At 36.3% G+C, this 27,104-nt stretch overlaps 2 protein-coding genes across 3 annotated transcripts in view; both read right to left on the reverse strand.

Annotated features, from left to right (window-relative positions):
• Positions 1-3,484: 3,484 nt before the first annotated feature.
• LOC134857066 (serine/threonine-protein kinase Nek8-like) overlaps positions 3,485-27,104 on the reverse strand; it is a 109,608-nt gene continuing 85,988 nt past the window's right edge. Inside the window, exons 2-8 of one of the 2 annotated variants that reach the window (XM_063873414.1) lie at positions 13,816-13,944; positions 9,281-9,491; positions 8,321-8,571; positions 7,404-7,763; positions 6,305-6,589; positions 5,205-5,786; positions 3,485-4,557 (exon numbers count right to left, since the gene is read on the reverse strand). In XM_063873414.1, coding sequence (XP_063729484.1) covers positions 4,009-4,557; positions 5,205-5,786; positions 6,305-6,589; positions 7,404-7,763; positions 8,321-8,571; positions 9,281-9,491; positions 13,816-13,929 — 2,352 coding nt within the window. In that variant the 5' untranslated portion in view covers positions 13,930-13,944 and the 3' untranslated portion in view covers positions 3,485-4,008. Of the gene's footprint in view, positions 4,558-5,204; positions 5,787-6,304; positions 6,590-7,403; positions 7,764-8,320; positions 8,572-9,280; positions 9,492-13,815; positions 13,945-16,717; positions 17,685-27,104 lie in introns of those variants that run through there. The other variant, XM_063873415.1, reaches the window with a different exon arrangement.
• Positions 10,362-13,806, reverse strand: LOC134857068 (metallophosphoesterase domain-containing protein 1-like). Its single transcript, XM_063873417.1, has one exon. The coding sequence runs from the start codon at positions 13,235-13,237 to the stop codon at positions 12,389-12,391; it is 849 nt and encodes a 282-aa protein (XP_063729487.1). The 5' UTR covers positions 13,238-13,806; the 3' UTR covers positions 10,362-12,388.

Genomic DNA, 27,104 nt, shown 5'->3' on the forward strand with positions numbered 1-27,104 from the left:
CGCTACAAAACATGAGCATAAAAAAAATAAACGAGAAACAGAAGTTTATCAGACGCTCACCATGAAAATACCTCTTTGCCCGACAAATGACACAAAAAAGCTACCTAGCTGATATAACATACGCCGAAATCTCACGCCAGATAAATATTGAAATGAAAAAAAATTCAAAAAAAAAATTTATCCAACAGACGATTGGCAAAGTTTAAACGAACTCAAGTAAAACCCAAAAAAAAAAAATGATTGACTTTTTCTGAACAATTTTGACTTTTCGGTTTCATGAGACAGCAATAAATCACGATAAAGCTCTTTGCTATTCAAAAATCATTTCCGATTGAAAATTATTTTGTAAAGCTAACCCAGAAAAACTGAGGTCAAAAGTTAATTTTTTAATCCACTTAAGAACTTAAAACAATTTTCGAAAATAAAAGTCACTCAAACTTTCGTTATTTAGAGTGTAAGTTGCCTTCCCTTTAGTAAACGTAGCGAACTAAATTAGCATTGCCAAAAGAAAGTTGGAAAAGAGTCAATGAACGCAAGTAAACAGAAAAAATACTGACTTGTTTTTTGAAATCTCAATTTTCGAACTTCAAATAAATAAATAGATGACCTGAAAGCTTTTCGCACATTGAGAACAACTTCTAATTCCTCAGTCGAAACTAGAATTGGATTAAAATTTTGGTAACTTTTTCTTTTTTTTGTGCTGATCGATTATGGAGTCTGCCTTTCTTTTTAAGTAAACTAGCGTAAAACGCACCTCCGGTACAAACCACATATATTGGAAAAAAGATCTGCATTCTTTGGGTTCGTAATTACAAATTTTGCAAAGATGTTATTCAATTTTTTATACAAATTTTGAAGAACCATAAAATTTGGTGAAGTTTTATATTAGTCTTTGAAAGCATTTAAAATGAACTAAGAAACGTCACATCTGGCAAACTAAAAGCAATTGAGCAGTCGCGTTTGGGCGCAAGATTTGCAACAACTGAGAGTACTCTTACAGCACCCAACTACAACGGTGGGAAATTCAAATTTTGAGAAACTTCACCTTAAGTTTTCTAAAAAGAAGTATTTTTTGAAAACCAGAAAACATTTCACATCTCGAAAACTACCAAGATTTGAGTAGTCTTATTAGATGGCAATAATCGCAATCTTTGAAAGTACTCTGACAGCACACAACTAAAGGGTTGGGAATTTCACTTTAGTGAATTATTTTGTAATTTGAGTTTCCTGAAATTTTCCAAAAAAAAATTACAAAAAAATCGTCGTATCTCCTAAAGTAAAAAAAATTGAGCAATCCCAATTGAAGGCCAAATTTGCAACTCCTGAGAATACTCTGACAGCCTCCAACTACAGGTTAAGAATTTCAAACTTAAAAAAAAAAATAAACTGCAAGGTTTTGAGTAGTCATATTTGGAGGCAAAATTCACAACTCCTGAGAGTACCCTGAAAGAGCCTCACTACTAAGATGGTAACTTGAAGTTTTAAAAAATGTATACCCAAGTTCTCTGAAAATTTTTGAGAAAATCCTAAAAAACGTCATATCTCGAAAACTACAAGATTTTGAGCAGACAAATTCAAAGGCAAGATTTCCAACCTCATAAGAGTACCCTCAGAGATTCCAATAACAGTATTGACATCTTCAAAGTTTTGGAATTTTTTAACATCTAATTTTTTCTGAAAATTTCAGAGAAAATCATAAAAAATATCATATCTCAAAAAATACACTCATATTTGGAGGCAAAATTGCAACTACTGAGAGTACCCTGACAGAGCCTCACCACAGAGATGGGAATATCAAATTTTGTGAACTTTTTTATCTAAAAAAAATTCTGAAATTTTTTTTTTAAATCCTAAAAAAACGTCTATCTCAAAAACCACAAAGATTTGAGCAGCCATAATTGGAGGCAAGATTCGCAACCCCTGAGAGTACCCTCACAAAATCCAACAACAGGACTGAGATCTTCGACGTATTGGAATTTTTCAAAATCTAAGTTTTTGAAAATTTTTTGAAAAATCATAAAAAACGTCATATCTCGAAAACTACAAGGAATTGGTTATTCATATATGGAGGTCAGAATCGCAAAACCTGGGAAAACTCTGACAACATCCAACTATTGGGTTGCTAATTAAACTTGATGAAATAAAAACTGAATTTAAACGGGAAAATCGAAAAAAAAAACATTGCAATATACGTTATAGCTTAAACGTGAAAAAATTATTTTGTTGAAGATGCAAAAAAATACGTTGAAAAAGCTTAAACATGGCGAGACAGTGAAGCCCGCATTTAAATATATAATAGATTTGATAGAAGAAAATAAAAAAATTAGGAGACGGGTAGACAGACATAATCAAATTAATTTAAAAAAAGCAGGTATACAGACAGACAGACTTAATTTGGCCTCGAAAAAAATTACTGAAAAATTAATGAACTTGCGGAAAACTAAATGAAAATTTTTCTTAAGCATTGCAATATATGATATAGCTTAAACATGAAAAAATTCTTTCGTTAAACATGCAAAATTATTATGCTTAAACATGGGAGATAGCTGTCACTAGCATTTAAATAAAGTATAGAATAGATATAGATAGATAAACGGAATTTCAAAATCAAAAGTCAAACTACGAGCCAGAACAAACTTTAAAACTTTTCCTGAAGAAAATCATCACGGCCTATATAAGACTCTGAGCTACATTCATCGACTCTGAAAAATGAACAAAAAATTAAACAGCAAAAATCAAATTTGAGCCTGAACAAATTTTAAGACTTTCTGAAAAAATCATCACGACCTATATAAAAATCTTCGCTACATTTATTGATTCTGAAAAAGTCAGTCAAACCACCAAAAAATTAATCTTGAGTGTGAACAACTTATAGGATTTTTCCTGAACATAAAGCTACAAGACCTCAATTAAAGATAAATCACTTCGTTCATGAACACTTGAAAATTCTACAAAGTCGGAGTTGGCAATTCCACAAACAAGGTACTGATCAATTTCGAACACTAGATTTGCAAGTGTGAAAAAAGGTGTTTGAAATGCAAAGTGCCCAAAATACGTCTGGTCTATTAAAATTTCAACTCCAAACCCAAGGAGATGACGCCTGTGAACATAATTCTTGACTGGTAAAAAAGTCTGTTAACCGATTACAATAGAATGGCCCGTAACAAAGGCGTAGCTTTCTTTCGCACACAAAAGCGCAAAAAAGGGAATAAGGAAACAAAAACAAACAAGCCTCGGAAAAACAAAACTTTTCAGTTGTGCCTGTTTCGAACCGCCGTCCTGTGGACTAAGAGTGTCCCGTCCTCGTATCTACGCCACGGCCGCTTCAACACTTGCCACCAAAAAAGCCGATAGATCAATGCTATTAAATTGTCAATGCTATGCAGCAAAAGAGCCAACCAAATGAGCACTTTTTAGCTCGTTGGGTTAGAAATAAGTGGATTCGTTAAATAACTAACTCTACACTCGCTAGCAGTAACAAAAATTAAAAATAGAAATAATTGAATTCAACAAAATAAATTAAGAGTACCAAAATATCTCTTTATGTACAATTTGTGTTATATTAGTTTTTACAACCATTGTTAGTAGTTAATGCACAATATTTACATAGAAACATAGTATTCCATAAATCAATGAAGATGCTTTTTTCCACTTATTTTCTATGGACAGCATATTATGTTAGCAAACTTACATTATTCTCATTTAACGTGTATAAATCAGCGTTCTTGAAATAAACTGCACACTAACCGGAAGACATCGTATTGCTACAAAAAATAAGCATTTTCTCTTTAGACAAAAATCCGTAGATCTACAGAGTCTCAAGATCTCTTGGCAACTTTTTGTGAGTACCAGAAAGAAAACTTACCACGTATTAAGTTAACGCGTCAAACGCAGACTCGAACAAGGCAACGTTTTCGATATCCGAATTATCCAAACTTTTCTTTTTTAACTGCTTCCGGGTGACAGAATGGTTCTAAATTCCTTGCAAATTACACCGGCGACAAAACTTCAGTTCGAGTGTCCGTGTGACTGCTGAACCAATAACATAGTACCATCATGACTGCATTGCACTTTAACGTTGCGTCCCTCCCCCACTCCCTTCAATTGCACCTGTCCCGGTGTATCATTGCCCCCCTGTGTAATCGGCCTGCCAAGTCGCCCTTTAGCATTTCTACCCCAAGACAAAACAGTCCCGTCAACACACACAGCTACAGTAAAATAATCGCCACATGACACAGATACAAATCTACACTCGGACCCCAAATTACGTCCCCCCGCCCAGTCCAATTTGGTCACGTGTCTCGTACCCACACTTCTGTCTGTTGAGGGTAGACCCAATTGACCTGTGGAATTCGACCCACTTAACACCAGTTGACCTTCGGAATCTATAAATGCGCCGTGTGTGTATCCGACTGAACATGCAACAATGTGTGTGAACAGTTCGTGTTTGATTCTCGTCGGCTGATTGATGAAGTCCACTTGTTTAGTGTGGTTGTCTTCGTGTGAGAAATAGTCCAGACATAGTTTGTTGTCTCTGTTGCTCCCGCAAACGTAGATCTAAACGAAACTCGATTAAAACAAATTAAGAAAAAATTAAGACTTTTCCTGAAAAAAAAAATCACCAAGACCTATATAAAAGTACTACGTTCATTACTTTTAAAAAATGAACCTCTAACACAGTAAATGTTGAGAAAAAAAAACAGAAAAACAGAACCTGGTTTTTTAATTTTTTGCCGTTTTCTTGGGCAACTTCTTTCTGTTTTCATGGGCAACTTCTTTCCAGAGTGTTCTATCAAAATAATGTAATCAAGCGTTGTTTACTAAACGTAGACATCATTGAAAAAATCACGATCCCTTCATTGAAAAAAAGGCGCTGATTTTGAGTTTAGGCATATTATTAACTCTGTACTAGGTAATAATCTGAACATTGACAATATTGAATTTGTACTGTTGGTTCCAAATTTCTGGTGACAAACTTTTCCAAAACTTTTTCTGAACATGACCCAATAATTCAAATGACTCAAACTGCTTTCTCTGACGTTGAAAACTAATTTGCACATCCCAAAAAGTCTACATTTCAGCACTCCACTAAACTTGGTCAACCAATCAGATTAAATTATGAAGCAACTTTTTCTGACCAATTACAGAGCTGGAGGTCATAATTCAAACCACTAATTTACTACATAACAATCGTTACCGCATACCTTGTTGTTTCTGGTGATGAAACAGGTAGTGTCCAGTCCGCAGTGCACTTTGACCACATTACTTTCAAACACTTGAGCATTGAGAGCCACAGGAACGTTACATCCTCTGAAACCACTTCCACCTTTTCCAGCTGCTGTTCCTTCGCTTGTCCCCGAACCCCACTTAGCCGAAGCCAGACCCAGCCGACCGTTGTCTCCGATTCCCCAGGAGAACAATTCCTGGTCTGTAGTGAGCGCCACTACATGATTCGATCCACATGCCAAGTCCATAACTTCACTTCCAATTAACGCCTCCACTATTTTAGGCTGCTTCACATCGTGGAAATTTCCATGACCCAGACATCCGCTGGAACCACTGCCGAACGTCATCAGGATTCCTCTGTCTGTGACACAAGCTGCAAAGAGATCTCCACATGCTATTTTGGCTACTACCACACCGCCTTGACCTTCCAGACATCTGGGCACGAAGCATGTTGACGTGGAAGACAGGAAACCTGAGGAAGATTCTGCGGTGGTCATTCCAGGCAGTTGCATCGTACAACTCTCTTCCTCGGTTGTTTCCACTTGTTCCCAGCTGAAGATCTGCGAAAAAAAGAACGATCAAAAACATTATTCTGACCCGAAATATAACTACAACTTTTTTTTGCAATTTTTAGTTCTGTAGCTATCACATTCCTTCCTACAATACGATCTCGAATTTTTTCAGCCCTTTCCAGATCTTTTTTCAAATTGAACATTTCCCACTATTGAAATATTTTCCTTGTATGCACCGCTCCACACGCTAGCATATTGATTATGAGCTTCAAATACAGACCAAAATATAAAGAGGTTAACAATAGAGAGTAGAAAAAAGTTGGAACAGACAAAAAAATATATTTAAAAAGAGCAAAATAACTATTTCAAAAAACCTTCCATGCAAAATAAGACAAAATTCATGTCTCAACGCCATTCGAATTTGCATGCAAAATTTGTCCGAAATTGCATTACTTGGATTTTAAATTAATTTTCTGTTCCAACTTTTTACTACTTGGCATATCGCTCTTTTTAGTTAATTCTGCATGTTCCAATTTTTTTGCAACTTATTAGGATTTCATACTGACTTTTCCTGTATCTGAGAGAGCATATTTGTGTGACCTGCCAATCGCTATATCCTGCATACGACATACTCCAGACGGGAGGGCCAGATTAGCTGGATACTGATGTTTGGAACAACCCCACATAAACACCGAACTCACATTATCCATTGCGCTATTTCCACCACCTCTATCATTTACATTTGTGTTGCTTCTCGAATCAGTATTGCCATCCGCATCTATGCTTTGTGATGTGCCTTCGTTATGAGAGTTATCCTTCCGTGTCTTGGCTGAATTATACTCATTTCCAATCTAAACAAGACTGCTCGTATCAGGGCGAAGCCCTGAATGTTCCGACTGCCTTTTAAGGTTTATGGAGCAGCAGTAATAACATTAAAAAATTAAATGAAATAAAATAAAAGATTTTTTTTCTTCTAAAATTTGCAATTTTTATGAAAATCATCCCCCCACACGCCATATAAAGTACAAAAAGATAGATTTCGTTCCTTGTAACAAATCAATTATGGCAAATAAGCTTCGTTCAACCAATTTGGAACGATTTATAAGACGGACTAAATCTCCGCTTACGCGTTAATAGCGCGCATTATATCGCGCGTTAATTGTCCCAAATTGGTCAAAATGGCCAAAATGGCAATCTTTAAACCCTCATAACTTTACGAAAAATGATCACAGGTGAAATATCTTTTCAAATTTAAGCTCAAGATAACAATACCTTTTGAATGATATAAAAAATTCCGTCAAAAACGGCTAGTTAAAAAGTCGAAATTTGTCTGAAGAAAAAAAAACCCACTCCGAGCACAAATATTCCGTTACTTTCGTATCGAAAGTCGGAACAATAAAAACGAATCATTGAACTAAGAATCTGAAACAATTCAAAGAAACCCTATTCAAAACCATTTGGATTTTACAGTTTTATAATGACATAAACAATCTTACCTTCCATGTTGAGCATAACCAAATTATTGCAAAAAAAAAATAATCTTACCTTCCTCGTTGAGCATAACCAAAAGTTGTCGCAAAAATTTGTTGCAAAATATATTTGAAAATGTCACTTTTCAGATTTAAAACTTTCGATCCGGAGCCTGATTATAATCAAACAGCTAACCTGATTTCTACTTGACGCTGTGTTCATTGTAATAGCACCTATGCCCACTATCGTGCTGTACATCACTTTCACAATGATAGGCTGGGCCAGAATCTGACTCACAGAAGGCCTCTTAGTATGGTCCAGGTTGAGCAGACTTCTAACTAGCTGCTTCAGTTCTGGCGAATAAGTGTCACTGATCTGTTTGTAGCTTCCCTTCATTATTTTGAACACCAGAGCGGGAAGATTTGCAGCTTCGAAGGCACGACTGAGGGTACAGAGCTCGTATAGTACACATCCTAAGGCCCAAATATCACTCTTCTGATTATAGGGTTTGGATTCACACAGTTCTGGGCTGATATAACAGGGAGTTCCCACTACCTTAAAAAAGCACAAGCAAAACATTGTAGTAATAACAGATATTTTGGAACATGAAACGTTCAAACTCAGCCTTGACAATCCTAGTGACAACATACTCTTTGTCGAAAAACGTGAAAAAAACTTGATTTTTCCAATCAGATAAAGTTTTTGCAACCAAATAGAATCATGATCTCGATTTGATTCCGGCAAGAGATAAAATCTAAGATAAAGCTTCAGTTGTTGCTTTTTTGTGATCGAGAGAAAAAACAAAGAGAAAATATAAATTTATTGGAGCTCAATTACCCGCATCATTAGTGGAAAATGCCAACAGGATGAAGATTGATTGGTTAAACTAACACCAACAGGATAAAGATTGGTTAAACTATATAAAAAAGCCGCAGTCTGGCAATTAAGCTGTCAAAAACATCAGACAAGCAACAGGGCGACCATTCTTTTCGTCTTCAGTTCGACATGAAAAAAACTTCCTATGTTCCGCTTTGATGACTCGTGCTCATCGGAAGCATTATTAGACCACACTTGACCAAGACTACTTCAGAACAGAATAAGTGTCTACTAACCGAGTAAGCTTTCGACTTGGACGCCAGTATCTTGGAGATGCCGAAATCAGACAGCTTGACTGTGGTGGCAGTGACTAGTGATTGCATCTGGGGATCTCTGTCTTGGTTAATATTATTGTTAGTTATAAATGAAGATGGTTTGGTGAGGAGGATGTTCTGAGTCTTGATGTCCCGGTGGAGGATTCCTCTGGAGTGGATGTGGTGCAGCGCCAAGGCCATCTGCACGAACAGATGCAGCACTTCGCTTTCCTCTAAACAAAGTCAACATTTCAGATACTTATTAAAGCTTTTTTTCTGTCTTTTGAGGGATTGGGAAATCTCATATTCAGCCATTTTTTCCCCTCAAGAGTTCATCAACAGCCCTCTTGCTTTCCTCTTAACAAAGTCAAAACTCAAGATACTTATTACTATTTTGCTTCTATGGCTTTTGAGGGACAAGGAAATCACAGATTCTGTTACTTATTTTTTTCAGAGGTCATCAACAGTCCTCTCACCTTTCTCTTAACAAAGTCAATTTTTTAAATACTTATAACAGTTTTTTCTACAGCTTTGAGAGTTTAGTAAATACTGATCTCAGATAATACTAATTACTAATCATATTTTCAGAAATCAACAACAGTCAATCTGAAAACTTAGAAATGATCAAGAATGCGGCGGATCAGTGCTTTTTACGTCTCAAACAAACACGTGAAAGATTTCTATCAACTTCATTCTTGAAATGTTTATATAGTTAATGCCAAATTGCTGGCAATATCAGTGACCTTGAGCAGTTTGATTGGTCCAAAAAGATACCATTTAAGGTTAATTAGTTTTTTGAACAAGGTTTTTACGTGAGGAAATCAAGAAAAACAGAAAAACGACGTTGAAATGGGCAGTTTTAGGTTAATTAACTTCGTCCGATTTGTGGACCAAAAACGATATTGCCAATTAGGCATTAAATATAAAAACGAAGAGCTCTACCTAATAATGAGGTTCCTCTCTTCAGTATGAAGTCATAAAGAGTGCCGCCTCTGATGTACTCCATGACTATGATGAGGGCGTGGCTGCTGTCGTGGATGAAGTAGTCGAGGTGTTGCACTATGTTGGCATGTGGAGGGAGCATCTTGTGCACCTGCACCTCATTCATGGCCCCCTGTCTGTCCTCCGCACTCATCTGGCCCATCGGGATCTCCTACACGACAACCAAAACAAATTAACTCGTCACTGGTGGTGTATTAGCAAAGAAAAACCCCTATAAACCATTTAGGGCCATCGCCTTGAATTCTCCAGCGCTGTTGTTCGATTCACATGAAGTTTATTTATTTTCAAAACTTCAGCAGTGGTTGTACTTTCTTCTTTTTCTTGACGTTTTGCCGATTGAGTTTGCGAAGTGCAGCTTCACCTCTGCGTTAGTGTAACTAATTGGTGCATTTTACACAGACAACTGAATAAATAAGTTCCACCTACATATCATTATTGATACAGGCTTGGTTTTTTTTTGCTTGAGAAATTCGCTGAAAATGAAAATTTTTACATTTACGTTTTCGATTTTGAAGAAATTGACAGAATTTAAGTGCTCGGAATTGCTTTTTCTGGAGCCAAAGTCTCATCTTTAAATTTTTGACAGAATTTTTTCGTGCCATCTGAAAGACAATTAAACTCTTGAGCTACAAATGGAAACATATTTTATTAAAATAAAATGGGCTTGAAAATTACCACTTTGACTAGCTAAGGAGTAATAACGTGCAATATGTTCCGTTCCTTAAGAGGCGATTTAAAGAGGCAAGCTATTGGCTCTAAAGGGGCAGTACAACAGTGCCGAAGTACAACAGTGCCGAAAATGAAAACTTTGTTCAACAGTGCCGAAAATGAAAACTTTGTTCAACAGTGCCGAAAATTTGAACAAATTTCAACATATTAAGTGCGGCAATCAAAAATTAAACAAAGATCGTTTACAATCTTAAGTGGCACTTAAAGATTTTGCGAGAGAAAATTTGCAATTTAGATTGCGTGTAAATGATTCTGAAATGTTCCCGCCTTTTTCGGCACTGTTGTACTTCGGCACTGTTGAACGCCCCGCTCTAAAAGATATGTAACTTGATGAAAAATTTAGCAGCTGAAATTTTATATAGATAGCGTTTGGTGGAAGATTCGAAGAAAAGAAGCTAAAATTGTACCGTACCTGCTTGTTTCTAAATAGAACAAATGCGGTCTGCCGCATTGTTGGGTACTTTTAAAAGTCTAGGAAGTAATTACGCTTGCAAGCGTTATCATAGCAAGTGTTATCATATCGGGGTATAGACTCATTTTTCGGATTAGCAACTTGTTTAATAGAATGAATTGGTATCTTGGCTCATAATAAAATTGAATTTCTAAGCGCCTCCGGTGAACTTAGTATGGAGGTAATGAATACGCCTGGGATGGCAAAGGTCCTGGGTTCCAATCTGACCAGGACCTTTTTTCGAACGGGAAATATTCCGTTGCAACAAAATTGTCGGCTCATTGTTTGTCTGCTAAATGATTTCGTTTTATATTACTTAAATTAAAGCCGATCGAGGGAACTGTATTACGTATAGTTGCATCTGGATTGCATCTGATTTCATGACAACTTCTTTAATTTTGCTTTTGAATTTTCATTAAACGCAGTCGAAAGTGTTTCGACGTGTTTTCCGCAAATAAAACATCATTTTCAGGCAAAATTTTAAATAGTGGTTTCGAAAACTTTTCTTTTTTCGTAAGATTTAGTGGCTCTCCTTTTCTTTCCTGTCTGCTAGCTGAAAATGCTATTTTTGCAAAATATGCTCCGCTTTGCCTCTGTGTAAAGTATGTGAACTCCGAGTGTTGAAGACGTTCTCGGTGCTTAATTGAATGAATTTTCACTTATGTAGGTCTGGCTGATTTTTTTCCCAGAAAAATCCCTCAATTTTGTTCACACGTAAATTTGATTTTGCCTATAGTTTTCAGTTCAATTTATTTCCGTTGTTTAAAGGAAGGCAAACTCGACTTACGAACAGCAAAAGTGTAAAAATCACGAAAAACGTGAATGACTTCTAGTTTCAATAAAATGGACTTAAGTGTTCTGAATTCCCAGGGGAATAAAAAATACCTATTTATCCAGTTTTCGTAAAATGGCTTATTTAAGCAAAAATACTGTTAATCATAAACATTTGAAATTCGAAGAGTTTCAGCGTGATATCTTTTCTTTCGAAGGTTAAAAAAATGTTCGATCATTTTCAATTAGTTATTTTTTCGGTTTCCTTGTACATCTTTCCAGTTTTTTGGCTATGGTTTTAAATCGGAGGAGCAAAGACGAAATGCTCATATGAAACGACGAAAATGAAAAAGAGTTAAGATTTGCATTGCGCATGCTACATATGTATGAATATTATGTGCATAAATTGCTATAATATAGTTTTTGCAATGGTATCGAGTTGCGGGCAAGTTTTTTTTTGTTTTTAAAATTATATCAGAAATATCAAGTTTGATTGATCGCAGAAGGACAATTCTCACTTTTTAACGTTTTTTAACAACATTTTTGCACCTACAAGAGCCATCGTACTTGTGATTGGGAAGTAGTCTTTTTTTCAGCTAAACAAACTTCAATTTAAGTAGTAAATTACACTAGGTCTAGTAGTAAAAAGCGAGACTTCGGATCTTTATGTTCAGGGTTCGAATTCCGGTCGGACTTTGTTTCTAGGTTTATGGACGCGTTTTTTTAAACTAGAATTTAAAGTCGTTCAATAATTCCTAAGCTTGTCAACTGTGATTTTCTTTAATTTTTTTCACGTTTTTTTCTCGTTCAGTGAAGCGGAGAGCACATGCTAATTAACTGCGCAGCAAAAGAGTGTGCAGCAAAAGAGCCACCAAAAAGAGCACTAATTTATGCGAATTGGATTGGAAAGTCGACTCATAATAAAACACAAAATTCAACAGCTCCCTTGTGTAAATAAGTCTAGTAGCTCAGATGTATCATAGGACGCACTTAAAAAACGATGATGATTAATTTACTACCTAATTTATTACTCAAATTAGTTTTGGAGGCATTAAAAAAACTTAATTTGGATTCGTTTTGTTTGCTACAATGGGAATTTAATGTTTTCTCGGTAGCTCGAATACTATTGGTTCGTTCTCTGCTTGGTAGAAAATTGTACAATTAGCTGCATTGATGAATGTCGTTTCACTAAACGCGGCGTGCGCGATTCCTCGGTCTTCGTGAATATGTCCAAACACGTGATATTTCGGCTTCACTCTATTTACCACTGCGTCTAATAAGTGCATACAACCCGCTAGAGCTCCTGATTCGCATTTGTCAAGTACTCCCATTGGCGGCCCATGAGTCAATAGAATATCTGTATCCGAGGGAATCTTGTCCCAGTATTGTTTGATCTCACTTCTGTTTTCCATGAAGCCCCAGAAACCAAACGTGGGAACCCAAGGCGACCCAAAAATCTTGTAACCCTCAATTTCAACGCTCTCTTCTTGTAAATAATAGCAGTTCGTAAACAGCTCATGTCCGTCTACAATTTTGCGACCTCTTTTCATTCGTGTGTCCAGACACATATCGTGGTTACCAGCAATCACGACTTTGTGCTCGAAGGGTAAAGTGCCTAACCACCGGTTGAACTCCTCGGCCTCATCTATCACGCCTCGCATACAGAAATCGCCAGTGTGTATTAGTACATCGCCTTCAGGCAAAACCACATCAGTGTGTTTGTTGTGAGTATCTGAGAGACAAACGAAGCGAATCTTGTCCCGCTCTTCTAATTCAGGCAGCAGAAGATCTTGTCTTGATTTGTTTTCCAAGCCAACTTTTCTATTAACTCTGGCCCACGAAGTTATAGTTGATTCCGGATTGCACGATGAGAAATTGATCATTTTAACTCTGTTATTTCGCTTCGCAATAACTCGGAGCAAAAGTAAAATATCTATGCCTTTCATTAGATTTGAACTGTTTCAAATATTCACATAGTTACTCTCAAACTTAAATGACGTAATTTAAACGCATCAAATATATTTAAAGCAACCTGGCTGATGGTAATTTTAGCCACGTCTCACTCAGGTAAAATAACATTTGATAGAAAAACCAAAATAAGAAAGAGCGCCGAATATAGCTGTTCATTTTTAGACAAGCGTCGTCTATCAATTTCTATTTGAGTCGACCAGACCTAGATCAATGGCAACTTGCACTCCTTATTTGGTCATGACTACTTGCAATGGAGAGCTTTTTGAACATATTGAAAACTATATTCGATTACACTGCGTATTATAATCGGCATCTCATACGCTTCTAAATTCAAACACTGATTCAAATTGGCCCAGAAATCGTAAACAAAGCAATGGTCAAAGGTTCTTTGCAAATGAGTCAAAGATCCAAAATATGTTCAAAAATTCACCAGACGATTTTCAAAAACGATATTTGAAAAAAGATTCTTATAATAACCACCCAGAACTTCAATGCCACCTAAACTACCAACACAGAGGCGAAGCTTCTGAAGCTTTTTGAGAGCAATTATTACCTTAAAGATAATTTGTCTTCCGTCTGATTTCCGTTTGCATAGATAGACCGTACCATAAGCCCCTCTTCCAATTACTTCCGCTTCAGAAACATCGTAATCGTTTGCCTTATCCATTTGGAACTAAAAAAACTATGAAGACACATTTCCTTAAAAAAATGAATATTGGCAAAAAATTTGAAAAAAGCGTTTCACTAGACAAATTGTAACCAATTTCGAATGCAAGATTTGCACCTCCTGATAGTACTCTTACAGTACCTAACTACAAAGTTGGGAAACTTGAATTTTAAAAAATATATATATTTTCAAGAATTCAGATAAAACGTCTTATCTCAAAAACTACCAAGATTTGAGCAGTCTTATTTGATGGCAATACTTGCAATCCTTGACAGTACTCTAAAAGCACACAACTACAGGCCTAGGAATTTCAATTTTGCGATATATTTAGTAAATTGAGTGTGCTTGAAATTAATCGTCGTTGTCGTATCACGTAAATTAAAAATATTTGGGCATTCATAATTGGAGGCCAAATTCGCAACCCCTGAGATTACTCTGACAGCCCCCAAATACAGGTTAGCAATTTCAAATTATGAAGGAGTTTTAATTTAAGTTTTCGGAAAATTTTTAAGAATCAGAAAAGTTTTTTTTAAATAATAAAAAACGTCATATCTTGAAAACTACAAGGTTTTGAGCAGTCATATTCGGAGGAAAAATTCGCAACTCCTGAGAGTACCCTGACAAAGCCTCAATACAGAGATTGAAACTTCAAATTTTGTGAAACTTTTTATATCTAAGTTCGCCGAAAAATTTTGAAAAAATCTCAAAAAGCGTAATATCTCGAAAAGTGTGAGATTTGGAGGCAAGATTTCTAGAAACCTTGGAAAAATCTCGAAAATTGTCGTATCTCGTAAACTAAAAGGAATTGATTATTAATATATGGAGGCCACAATTGAAAAAGCTGGGAAAAACATGGCAACATCCCACTATAGGGTTGCTAAATTCAAACTTCAGGAAATAAACACTGATTTCAAACTGGAAAGGCTTAAGCATGGCGAGATAGTGAAGCCCGCATTTAAATATATAATAGATTTCAAACTGGAAAGGCTTAAGCATGGCGAGATAGTGAAGCCCGCATTTAAATATATAATAGATTTCAAACTGGAAAGGCTTAAGCATGGCGAGATAGTGAAGCCCGCATTTAAAAATATAATAGATTATCTGATGAACAACCTCAAAATCAAAATGACAAGAATCACCACGAAGAACAATAATGTTAAGTCCTTAGGACCAACATTTCGTACAGCGAGTTCCACCCGGTATCATTCTCACAGACGATTTCAATGCTGTCTTGCCTCGAGATACCTGCGCTTGCTCAAGGGAATCACTGATCCTCGGCAATGACTTAACTTTTTTTTACAATTCTTCCAAATCGCTTCAATAGCTTGCAAGAAACTCTCTGATTTAATAAAATTATGGTCAACTTCATGCAAGTTTTTGGATTTAACTACGGTGTTGAGGGAAAAGTAGTCTTCCGTAACAAAAGATGCTACTACTTGCAACTTCGAAGAATCTTGCTTCAAGGCTTAGGCAAAGATAAGCAAAGTTCTGTGACTGTACTAACTGTTGACTGTAAGCGAACTGAAAACATCCTTCTGTTGAGGGAAACCCCTTGCGGTCCGCCGCTAAATCTACATTAATAATAATTTAAAAAATGATCATCAACCTGACCCTGGCCTGCTGCTCAATTCAGTATTTATTACTCGTGCAACAATTAAAATGCTTGTTCAGTCCGGAGGTGTTTCTGTCTTCAGTTTATACTGCTTACGACTAAGATCACCTTCGGTGCCAAAAACCTACCGAAAACTTTCAGCACGGATACAAATTGGTTTACAGCTGTTAACATTCTCACACGGTACAAATGCAGTTAATAAACTCCAAACATGCTATTAAATCAACGGTTACAAAATTTACCAATTGACCATTGTGAACACAGTTATTTGCTAGAAAAAAAAAGACTTAAGCGGTTGCATTAATACTGCTCATTGCAAGGGTAAATATTTTTGAACAGTTACATTAAAATCAAAGGTCAGAAGCTATCATGGTAACCGAAGTTAATTCACTGGTCACTCAGCATTTCACCCAGTCAAAAATCATTGGAACTTTATAACTTTGGGGAAAAACAAAGTATAACAATATCATCGGATGTCCCTCACTAACAACGACATGGAGACTCTCTGACTAGGAAAACTGCCTGCTCTGATTTTCTCGGCTCGTATCAGTTGTTCATTCTGATAATAGAGCCGATTTTTTGTCTCTTTCCATCAGCACTTGCTGTATTTCTTTTAAATTCTTCGTTTCGAATTTTCCAGTTTAATTTTGAAATCATTCGTTGTTTTAGAGTTCATGTCTTCACTTGGCAGTGCGTTTCAGTCTCTCGCTGCTCGAAATGTAAAGTAATGTTTCCGTACTTCTAGACTGACCTTCTTCAATAAAACTTTGCTGACGTTTATACTGGTGTCTCGTTTGTTTAGGTCAAACAATTCTTTTGCCGCTTTCGGATCATAGAGGTAGTACCCAATCTTGAACATTTCAATTATTGTTCCTCGTCTTCTACGGTACTCAAGAGACAGTAGATCTAGTTTTCGTAATCGCTTGTTATATCTAAAATCCTGTAATCCAATAACCTTTCATGCTGCTCGTCGTTGAACATTTTCTGTCAATGTTACATATTTCTTCAATCGCGGATGGCATACTTGGTTACAATACTCAAGATGAGGTTGAATGAGACCCTTGCATATTTTCAGAAACCAGGCTTGTGTTTCTTTTAAAAGTCTTCTTGAAAATGGCAATAATTGAGCTGACCTTTTTAATTTTTTGAAAATGTGCGACTCAAATGAAAACTTACTATCAATTGTAACTCCCAGATCCTTCTCTCCCTTCACCTTCTCGAATTGCTTCCCATTTTGCCAATAACTTCTTGCAGTATGATCAGAAATAGCATGCGAGATAGTCATTTGGACTGGACACACTTGTCCTCGTTGAATTTTAGCAGACTGTTGTCCAGGGATTGCAATATATTGAATGATCAGATATTGAATATTGAGACGATGTCAATATTGAATTTTTAATTTTGAGATATTGAAGGCTAGATATTGATATTGATATTGAGAAAAACGGATTTTGTATCATTACTTGAAACTGGACGTTTTAACACATACACATAAAACAAATGGTGATAAAAAGTTTCTGAAATGTGAAAGAGCCTCTTTCAAAGAGGTATTACATGAACACTGATTATAAATCAAAGAAGGCCTTATTCTTATTTAAAAACACATTGCGACAATGCCGTTCCACGCTAAGCCTGTTTTGTAAATATGTCTTGGAAAGACGGCAAAATGAAAACAGCCGCTCCGCGTCAGCACTTGCGGGTCTAAAATTTTTCATGAACTGCTGAATGTTGAAATCGGCCTCGTATTCCTCATTTTCAAAGTCTTCAAAGGAAATGCTTTGGTTCACATACGAATGATCGGCATCGTGAGTTCCTGCTTCTACCGATCGCTGTTGCAGGACTTGCTCCTTGATAATATCGGCGAATGCCCCAGTTCCATTCACTACAGCGCTCGCCACGCTGTTATTTGTTCGCAAAAGGAATAACATCCTGGTTGACATCGCGGCTGTCCTTAGAGGCATCATAACCGGGACATTTTGTTAGATGCAGACGTAAGCCGCTTGTCCCAGAATTAGGTGCTTTGCGAAGATCACCGCATTTTTGACACTTTCGCCATTCTGTCTTTTTTCCGTTCACAAACTTAATCAGGAATAGTTTATTAATAGGCAAATCGCTCTTCTTGTTCACACTAAATTCAACAACATCATCAGGCATTTCTGTAAAAAAAAAAACCAAAAGAAATTCAAGATAACTCAATGGACTGACTAAGTCAAACAGTCAAACAGTCAACTCAACTCACTCAAGCATTAAAATTAAACAAATTAAACAAAAAAAATTACATTGCAAAAAAAACTAAACAAATTTAATTATATATTTCGAAATTCAATATTGAATTTGATCTCTGGTATCTTAAAATAGTGATAATATTGAGATATTGAGCTTTTAGATATTGATATTGATATTGATATTGAAATTTCATCCTATTTGATATTGATATTGATATTGAATGGAAGATATTGATATTGAGCTCAATATATTGATATTGTATTGAAATCCCTGCTGTTGTCTGACCACTCTTCGCGGTTCTTAAGATCTTTTTGCAGTGTTTTGTTGTCCATGTCGTTATTTATCTCTTTAAGTAGTTTGGCATCATTTTAAATAAATACATCTTCGACTTGGCTGAGGTTGTCATAGAGTTTATGTATATGAAAAACAAGATCAGTCCAAGGTCGGGTCCCTGTGGGATACCACTTATCACCGTTTTCCATTCTGACTTTGTGTCGTTTATTAACCCTCTTAGTCGTTTGTTTGAAACAAAATCGCTGATTTAATTTAATTTTTTCCCGATCGATGTAAAATTCCTCTTAACCTTCTATGTGGGGTCGAGTCGAACGCTTTTTTGAAATCCAAGTAGATTACATCCAATTCTTTTCGACTACATCCAATTCAATAGTGGTACATACTTCTCTGTAACATTTGTTTGACGTTGTTGCAGGTTTTCCATACCTTATTCACGTCATTTGCATATTCGATCTCGATGTTTAACAACTCTTTTCGCCTTCCTTTATAATCATAATCACCTTCGGCGAAATTACACCAGGTTTGGCTTTTGATATTGACCCGGCTTATGGGTAGTTCTGCTTCAATGATAACATAATGACTGTGACCCAAAGGTGGTTTGAACATTGATTTGAAATCACTGAGCCCGACATCAGTTATAATGATGTCAAGAAGTGAATGGTTGTCTCCAGCAATGAGGCGAGTTGATTCGATAATAGGATGAATTAGGAAAGCATCTCGTGCGGTTTTCAAGAATCTAAACTCTTTGCTGTCGCCGTTCTTAGTTGTACTCATTTCTTCCCAGTTTATTACTGGTAGATTTGTATATCCCATTATTACAGTGATGTTCTTGGCATCTTTTTCGCAGATGTCCAAGATTAGTCGATTCAACAAAATGTTACTCAAGTTTGGGCTCCAATACAATATGGCCAGACAGATCATTTTTCTGTCAATGGAAATGTCGCTTATGAAAACTTCTTGGTATTCTGTCGTTTGTTGTCCGATTGAGTAGTCTTTTTTTTTATTTAGATCCAAATTCCGCGTCCGTTATCATTTGGGCTCATATTTACTGACTCAATATTGTAATTTTTAATTTTGTGCCAAACAGGGTTCCAGTTGATGTTCAAAAATTTGGCTTCGCTTCTACCAGCTCGATTAAATCTGGTGGGTTGTCTTTTTCTTCGATCAATTTTATCAATTTCTGATGGTTCGCTTGTATTAAGTTCTCAGCGTTCGTGTACCAGCTTTCAACGTTCCTGATTTTCCGTTTTTCTTATGACTTTTATTTTCTGCAAACCTCGGACCAGATGCATGATGTTCCTTTTCCTGATCGTTTAACTTTTTTGCTTCGTTAACCATCTTTCGTACTTCTTCCTTTTCTTTAAGACTTCTGTCAGGACTGATTCTGAGACTTCTGATTTCAGTTGTTACATGTTTCATTTTGGTAGGTTTCGATTTAGTTCGACAACCTCTTATTCCTTGTTGAAGGAAACCAGGAGTTGCCTGTTGGTAGTTTCGTCAGTTTTTCTAACTAATCGAACAGTTTTTACAATTTGTTTTTCTGTCATATCAATGCTTCATGGAAAGTTCCTAACTAACTGATCCTCTTCGTTCTTTTTCGCTACGACATCAATTGCCATACTTTTTTTGCTTTGTAAATGATAATATTTTTCTTTCTCTATTTCTGTTCGGCTTCTTCTCTCTGTTGCTCCTCTGTTGCTTCGATTAAGACTTCTTTTATAGACTTGACTTTCCGATTTGTTACTTCCTTCAAAGCTACTGTATTTTTGTCAAATTTTCTTTGACGTGGTCTGGCAATGAACTTATGCATGTCCATCATCATTGGAAAGTATCATCATTTTGTCGAGATCTTCTCTTAATTTATTGAAGTAATGTTTTCAGACTCTTGATCTTCGTTAATCAATTCTTTGACAACTTTACTGCAATCGGTGCAGCAACAAAATACAGCTGGTTGGCACATGTACTGGTAAGCCGCACCAGGCATCCTGAGGCATTTCGCACACTTTATCGCTTGGGTTTCCGTAGATAACCTTGCACTGTTTACATTCCCAAGGTTCAACGGAGTCGCTCACTGATGCCGTGCCTTTACGGCGACAGGGTTTAGTGGGCATTATAAAACTAACTTCGCTGCTCCGAGGTTATTAAACATCAGAAGCTTCAAAAACTAAATAGATGCGCTGTTACTAATTTTCACGCCTCCTCGAAGAAACTCGCTTCGTACCTTCGAGATAACCAAACCTGGGATTTTACAAAAGCAAGTCTTTTTGAAGAAACAACCATGTACTCCACTCCTACAAACTTACTTCGCCGCTCCAAGATAATTAAACCTCAGGAGCTACAAAAGCAAGTTAAAGAAAACAATTTTTTTTAAATTGAACTGAAACGAACTTTCTAATTTTCTGGTTTTTTGATTTCCTCTTTAACTTCTAATTTTCGTCTCCCTCTTGACTTCCTTTTTTTGATTTCATCTCTTTTTACGAGTCCTCGTTTTTGAGCGTTCCTTCAAAACGAGTCTGTGAAGTTTGTTTTTGTTTCGTAGAACAGTCCGCAAGAAAGGCAGATGAGGGGTGTATTCTCTGTATCTCGTTGAGGACTAGACTAACTTTACTCTTACGTTGTCATACGTGTTTTCGCACGTTGATTAACATTAGAGTTTTCGTAATCATTTCTATTAAACTTTCGAAGACCCTGGGGTTCCTCTTCTACGTACAAACCAAATTGCTCGTATTCGCAAATTGAATGGCTTAAGGATTCTAAGCAGACCTCTGATTGAGCAGGCTCTGTAATTGCTGCTCCGATGGGGGTGGATACTGTTGTTTATCACGTCGTGCCAGATGACAAGCTCCCACTCTTTTGGCAGGCTTCCTCGGGTTAGAAGTAGTTGTAATATTTTCAGTCGATTTTTGTTATTGGGATTGAAGCCGAGGCCGGGGTCAGTAAACGATCTTCCTTTTAACCCGCTTCGAAAGAAATGAGTGGCAACTCTTATAGCTCGGGGTAATGATGAAGCTCGAATGATATACATCACCAGAGGTAATCTTCATCCGCCCAAAGCTAAAGGCGGCCGGGACTTATATTGTGGACTTTATTCGTATCGTGGACATTTTTTGACTACTGATTGAAATCAAATTTTCGTGCCTCTAGCTCAAATCATCTAAAATTACACTGTTTGGTCAAAGAAAAGGGACATCTATTTAATAAGATTATCTCAACAATTGGGCTAAATTGTTGCTCGTATTCGTTGTTATGCTCTAGTTTTAACAATTTACGAAGAAAAAACTCAGTCCTAGGGCCGGCGGCATCCTGAACTTCAACAACTTTAAGTTGGAATTTATATCCATCATCAATCAAAGTTTCGTATTTGCAGTTCCGTGATCTTCTGTCACGGTTGCTGTCGTTCCAGGGTTACAAACTGATCTCTCGCTTATATCAGATACTTATATTAAGCTGTGCTTATATTCCCTTGGCTCTCTAAATAAAAAAAATTTTCGATAGTTGTTTTATCATTAAAAGTACCGGGTACACGTTCGCAACATGTATTGTGAGTGTAATTCTCTGCTTAATAGAAATGCCTGTCTAGGTTCCTGGGTACTCCTTGCTCAAGTCCTTACAGAGCTTATATGGAAAAATGTAAATGCTTTTGTAGTAGGACGCGGTAGGACAAAGTAAACAAATTGAAGCTTCATTTTGAGGTAGTCACAGTAAGTTACAGTTGTCAGCTTTGATTATAAAGAAAGTTTAAGATTCGATTCTGTTATCATTGAGTAATTGCCAACTGGACATTAAGTTTTTCTGATCGTCTCGGGCTTTAAGTTTTTTTTCTTCATCTTCAATATTGCTATTATACGCTGAGCAAGATTAAAGATTTTCTCAGCTTCGTTTATATATGCTTGTCAAAAATCTTGACAATTGTACACAAGGAATTTCTACGCTTTGTCTTAGTTTCATAGTCGTTATTTAATGATGTTAGTTTTCAGTCATCATGAATTCGCAAATAAGTTCAGGTTTTAACTTGAATTTCCCTAAAAACTCTTCCGATTCCTAACACTATTCCCATTCTGAAAAAACTGAGCTGGATTATAGTTTATAGCAGGGTTTATCAGTAAATATAAAAAATGTCCATCATCCGTGGTTAGCACTCCAGTTATGTTTGATAAATATTTATACAATTAATACGAGTTCCAAATGTCAGTTTGGCTGCTCAAAAAGTCCTGGGCAGCCTCCAAGTCTCTTTTATCTTATGTTTTTCTCGCTTCTTTGTCTCCAAGTATGTTTTCTCTTTCAACCAGCATGACTAAGTCTTCTTCGCTTCCTCCTTTATCTGGATGGCAAAGTAAAACGTTTCCAAAATGCTGAAAAACCGTTTCGGCTGCTGCTAGTTCAGGTAACGACAGTGAGTCGTAAAACTAAAATTTTTCAGGAGGTTAATCTATAATGAGCATCCAGTTTATCAAAAACGTCAATTTTTTTTTGTTTTTTGGCAATTTTTTGCGACAAGGTCGCCTATAGGGAATCAAAGATTGACTAGTTCATCTTTGGATTTGATTTTTGTTTTTTGATAATTTTTTCGAAATTGACCTAGAATTGTATTGCACTGCGTACTTTTGATCGGTCCCAGAAGTCATGGCTCACATTTATTTTGTGTTAAGGCTTATGTCACAGTTTTTTTTCGTTTTCAGTATGTTTTGAAGGCCTCGGAACACTATAATATATTCGTCGGTTAGATTTCCATCGTCCTAAGATCAAACGTTTATTTTGATTTGAAGCTTTTTTGGCGTCTGTACAGTTTCAATTAGCAGCGTTGAAGCCTCAGAGACACCACCTTGTTCTGTTTTGTCCTCCAACATAATGATTGAAATTAAGTAAAAATAGTTTATGAGTATGTGTACACAACTCCACCGGCTCGAAAAAATTGATTCAACATAGTTTGTCTATTCAGCGAAATTATTGCATACTAAAATCTACTTTAAAAAACCTGAGCGCTTTGGTTATCATCACACTCTATCAAGTTTCTAAAGGGTATGCGTCAATTTCATCTCCTTCAAAACCACATCCTACCTGAAACCTCCCGAGACTATTTTGTAGTTCTTTGACAGCCTTGTTTCCCGCGCTTTCAGAAACAATGCGTTTGAGCGTGTTGCCGATGACAATCGGTCGCAAACCTCCTTATAATTCTATGGGTGCGATATAATTTGCTCCATAAAAAAATGGTCCTAATGTTTCGGGTACATTCCTTTCTCCTATAAAGTTTCGGAGCTAAGCAAACTATATCATGAAAATGCGCCCCGCATTGCTGTTTGATTTAGTAATAAGAATAAATTCTTTAAAAAACTTGGGGAACAAACTTTCGGGACAGGCTCCCGAACCACTTGAAAAAGAAAAAATTGCTTTTTACACCTCGAAATCAAATACAAAGATCTAGTATTCCGAGTTTGAGGCTATTATAACAGCTCATTTTGGGTGCTTGGATACCAATTTTTTAAAGTTAGGAAAAGGTGCAATCTTCTTATCTGAAGCGCTCATCGTTATTCTACACTTACATTTACCTCATCGAGCTTGCTGCTGATGCGCCTCTTTTTCTCTGCTCAAGATGCTTCTGTGCGGGCTTGATTTTTAGTGAAAGTGTTTAGTCAGTAAAAATGTTCTTTCTTGTTTTATTTTATTAGAGAGCTCATGGCTGTCTCCTGTTATCGCGCTTTTTTGGGTTGTTATGAAAGAAAAAAAACTTCAGAAAAGCTGTCAAACACATTTTTACAATGTAGAAAATTTATTTCAAATTAACCGAAATACTTTCTGCTAAGGGTAAACTCTTGAAAACTCGAATAGTTGAAATCGCTGTATTTATCTAATTTTTGGAACTTGTAAATACTAAACCAAGTCTCGATGACAGAATTTGCATTAACACACATAGGACATTGGAATCCCTGGATTATTTTAGAGTCGCTAGGAGTTAAATTTGCACAGTTTAAATGGTACCAATTAGAATAAAAATCTCACCTGTTCCAAAATAAAACTCTGAAGCTCTTGAGCATTTTTTGCTTGTACACTCCTTGATGTTTTTCATCATCTTGACTGTGCAAGAATTAATAGTTCATGCTTGGATAGGATTTTTTGGACCATATTTTTGAAAGTGACCAATGATTGTATTGTGTTGCGTCCTTTTGGTCGGTCCTAGAAATCATCGCTCATATTTTTCTGTGTTAAGTCTTGAGCCACAGTTTTTTCCAATTTCAATTGTTTGAGGTCTCGGAACATTATATAATATTCTACGGCTAGAATTCTATCGTCTAAAAATCAAACGTTTAATTTGGTTTGAAGCTTTTTTAAGCGCCTGTACAGTTTGAGCAAACAGCGGTGAAACCTTAGGGTCTCTACACTTTTGTGTTTCGTCCTCCAAATTAATGGTTGATTTTCCGAAAGAAAAGTAGGTGATTTTGTTTGTACAACTCCGAGCTTTTCGAAAAAAAGTGATTTAACATAGTTGGTCTATCCAGCGGTTTAGCGAGAGCTTTTTTGCCAGGGGTTTTCAGAAACAATGCGTCTGAGCGTGTTGACGATGACAATCGGTCGCAAACCTTCATACATTTCTATGAGGCGATTTGTTTTGCTCCACGAAAAAAAAGGTCTTAATGGTTCGGGCAGGTTATTTTTTCCTATAAAGATAAGGAGCTTTGCAAGCCATTTCTTGAAATTGAGCCCCGTATTGCCATTCGATTTATTTATAAGAATTTTTTATTTTAAAGATTGGGTAACAATCATTCTTTGGACCGACTCCCGATCATTTGGAAAAGACACAATTGCTTTGTATATACGAATTCAGTTACAGAAAGCAAATTTCCGTGTTTGAGGAAGTTATAACAGCTCTTTTTGTGTGCTAGGATACCAATTATAGTCAGGACAAAAATTGCTATCTTTTCATCTGAAGCGGTCAACTTTACTCCCCATTTTGCATTTACATAATCGAGCTTGCTTCTGATTGGCATTTTTTTCTCTGCCCAAGATGAGTTTGGGCGGGCTTGACTTTCAGTGAAGGTGTTTAAGCAGTGAAAGAGATTGGCTCTTGTTTTCTATTAGAGCTCATAGCTGTCGCTTGTTTATGCCATTTTTTGGGTGTTCTAGAAAAAAAATTTCAGAAAAGCCTGCTAATGAAAAAAACTTTGTTCAATTTATCCGAATACTTTCTTCTAATGGAATACTCGATTCTTTAGATTCTTTCTTGAATACTCGAGCATTTCATATGGTTGTGTTTACCTAATTTTCTAGCACTTGTAAGTACCAAATGAAGCCTTGTTGACAGATTTTGCATTAACGCACATAGGAAATTGGAACCATTGGATCTTCTTAGATCCGTTAAGAGCTATATTTTCCTAATTGATTGGTATCAATTAGAACAAAATCCCACCTAATCCAACAATAAAGACCTGAAGATTTTAAGCCTTCTTTGCTTGTACACTCCTTCATGTTTTTCATCACATAGGACTGCTTGGCCTAAGAATGAAAATAATATGTTAAAAACAGGGTTGAGTTTTATAGATGATGAAAATCTTATGAAAGGAATAAGTTAAGGAAAAAAGTTCTTCAAAACTTGCAGAAAAGGAAGAATCTCACCCAAACTCAGAAGTTCCAGCGGCCCGCTAGCAGAATCCCAAGGCCAGGAAATCCTTCCCCCAGACCAGAGACCTACTTGACAGACCTGTCTGTAAAATACTTCAAAGGGCGCTCGACAAACACGCATAAATATCAAAAAATCACTTCTCAACAAGTTCATATCAACAATGAGGCTGAATGCAATTTTTGCAAAGTTGCAATCACAACTGTAATCAAGTCAAGTTTAAATAAAACCGGAGTCTTTACTACAATAAAGAAAGTATATTGATCAACATTTTCTTTACTACTTGACTGGGAGAGAGGCTATAAAAGAAAGTTTCCAAAAAACATGCAATCATTTTTGAAGATGATTTTAGGGCTTGCTATATTATATGCTACCCTTAATTGTTAGGTTTCTCTTTCTTGCTTATCAAATTAAATCAGAAAGTTATAAATTATCTTTGTAACCAAAATTATTACACTAGTCATTCATCATTTCACGCAGTCAAAAATTTATTGAAATTTCATAAATTGCGGAAAAGTCAAAATGGAATGTTAACAAAAGAAAATTGGAGAACAGATGGTTAAAAAGCAAACCAAGCAAAATCAAGAATTATAAGGATTTGAGTAGGCTTATGATATCAAGTTCTGAGCGTTAATTTTTTGAGCGCATCTTGAGCCGACAGAAGTTTCGTTTGATGAAAATTGCAACTCGAAGATTTAGCCCGCCTAAAGCACACGGAAGCCTGAGCTTCAGCTCTATTATTGCCCTTGAAGCGAGCTTTACTAGGATTGACTTCAGAGCATTTGCTCTATGGATTTTCACCCTTTCGTAGTCCAGAGTTTGTCTCAGTTTGATATCTTTAATGCAGTTTCAATATCGGCTTAATTGTTTCCGTTTGCAATTGCTGGCTGCATTGAACATATTCATGAAGTAATTTTCATATATGTTGGTCAGAGTCACTTTTTCCGATCTAGGAATGAACGTTGAGCAGGCGGAAACGAGACAGTTGCAGAGATCATTCTTTTGTCTAAAACAGTTGTCATCTCTTCTTTGCAATCTACTTTTATGATTTTTGAAAATCACTTCTTGATAACTTTTGGATGATTTTGCAGGATTTGGGGGAATTTTGATCCGTCTTTACATTGTAATGATTTTCGAGCAGGGCTAAGAGTACTATTAAATTGTACCTTTCAATGTATTGGTTCAGAGGGAAAAAATTGATGTCCAAAAATTTTCAGTTTAATTTTTACTATAATGTGACTATGTAGATATCCCGTTTGCCATGAACTTTTAGGCCGAATAAAGTTTTTTATCGAAATTTCTAAGCAGGAGAATTAAAGGAAAATACACAAAATCATAGTTTGCAAAAGTGTAAATTACATGAGCAAACCGCAAAGAAATCCAATTCTAGCGAAATTTGTATCTTCCGTAAAAAATTGAATGGTTTGAAAG

This window comes from Symsagittifera roscoffensis, chromosome 1 (assembly GCF_963678635.1).
Source record: "Symsagittifera roscoffensis chromosome 1, txSymRosc1.1, whole genome shotgun sequence".
Lineage (NCBI taxonomy): Eukaryota > Metazoa > Xenacoelomorpha > Acoela > Convolutidae > Symsagittifera > Symsagittifera roscoffensis.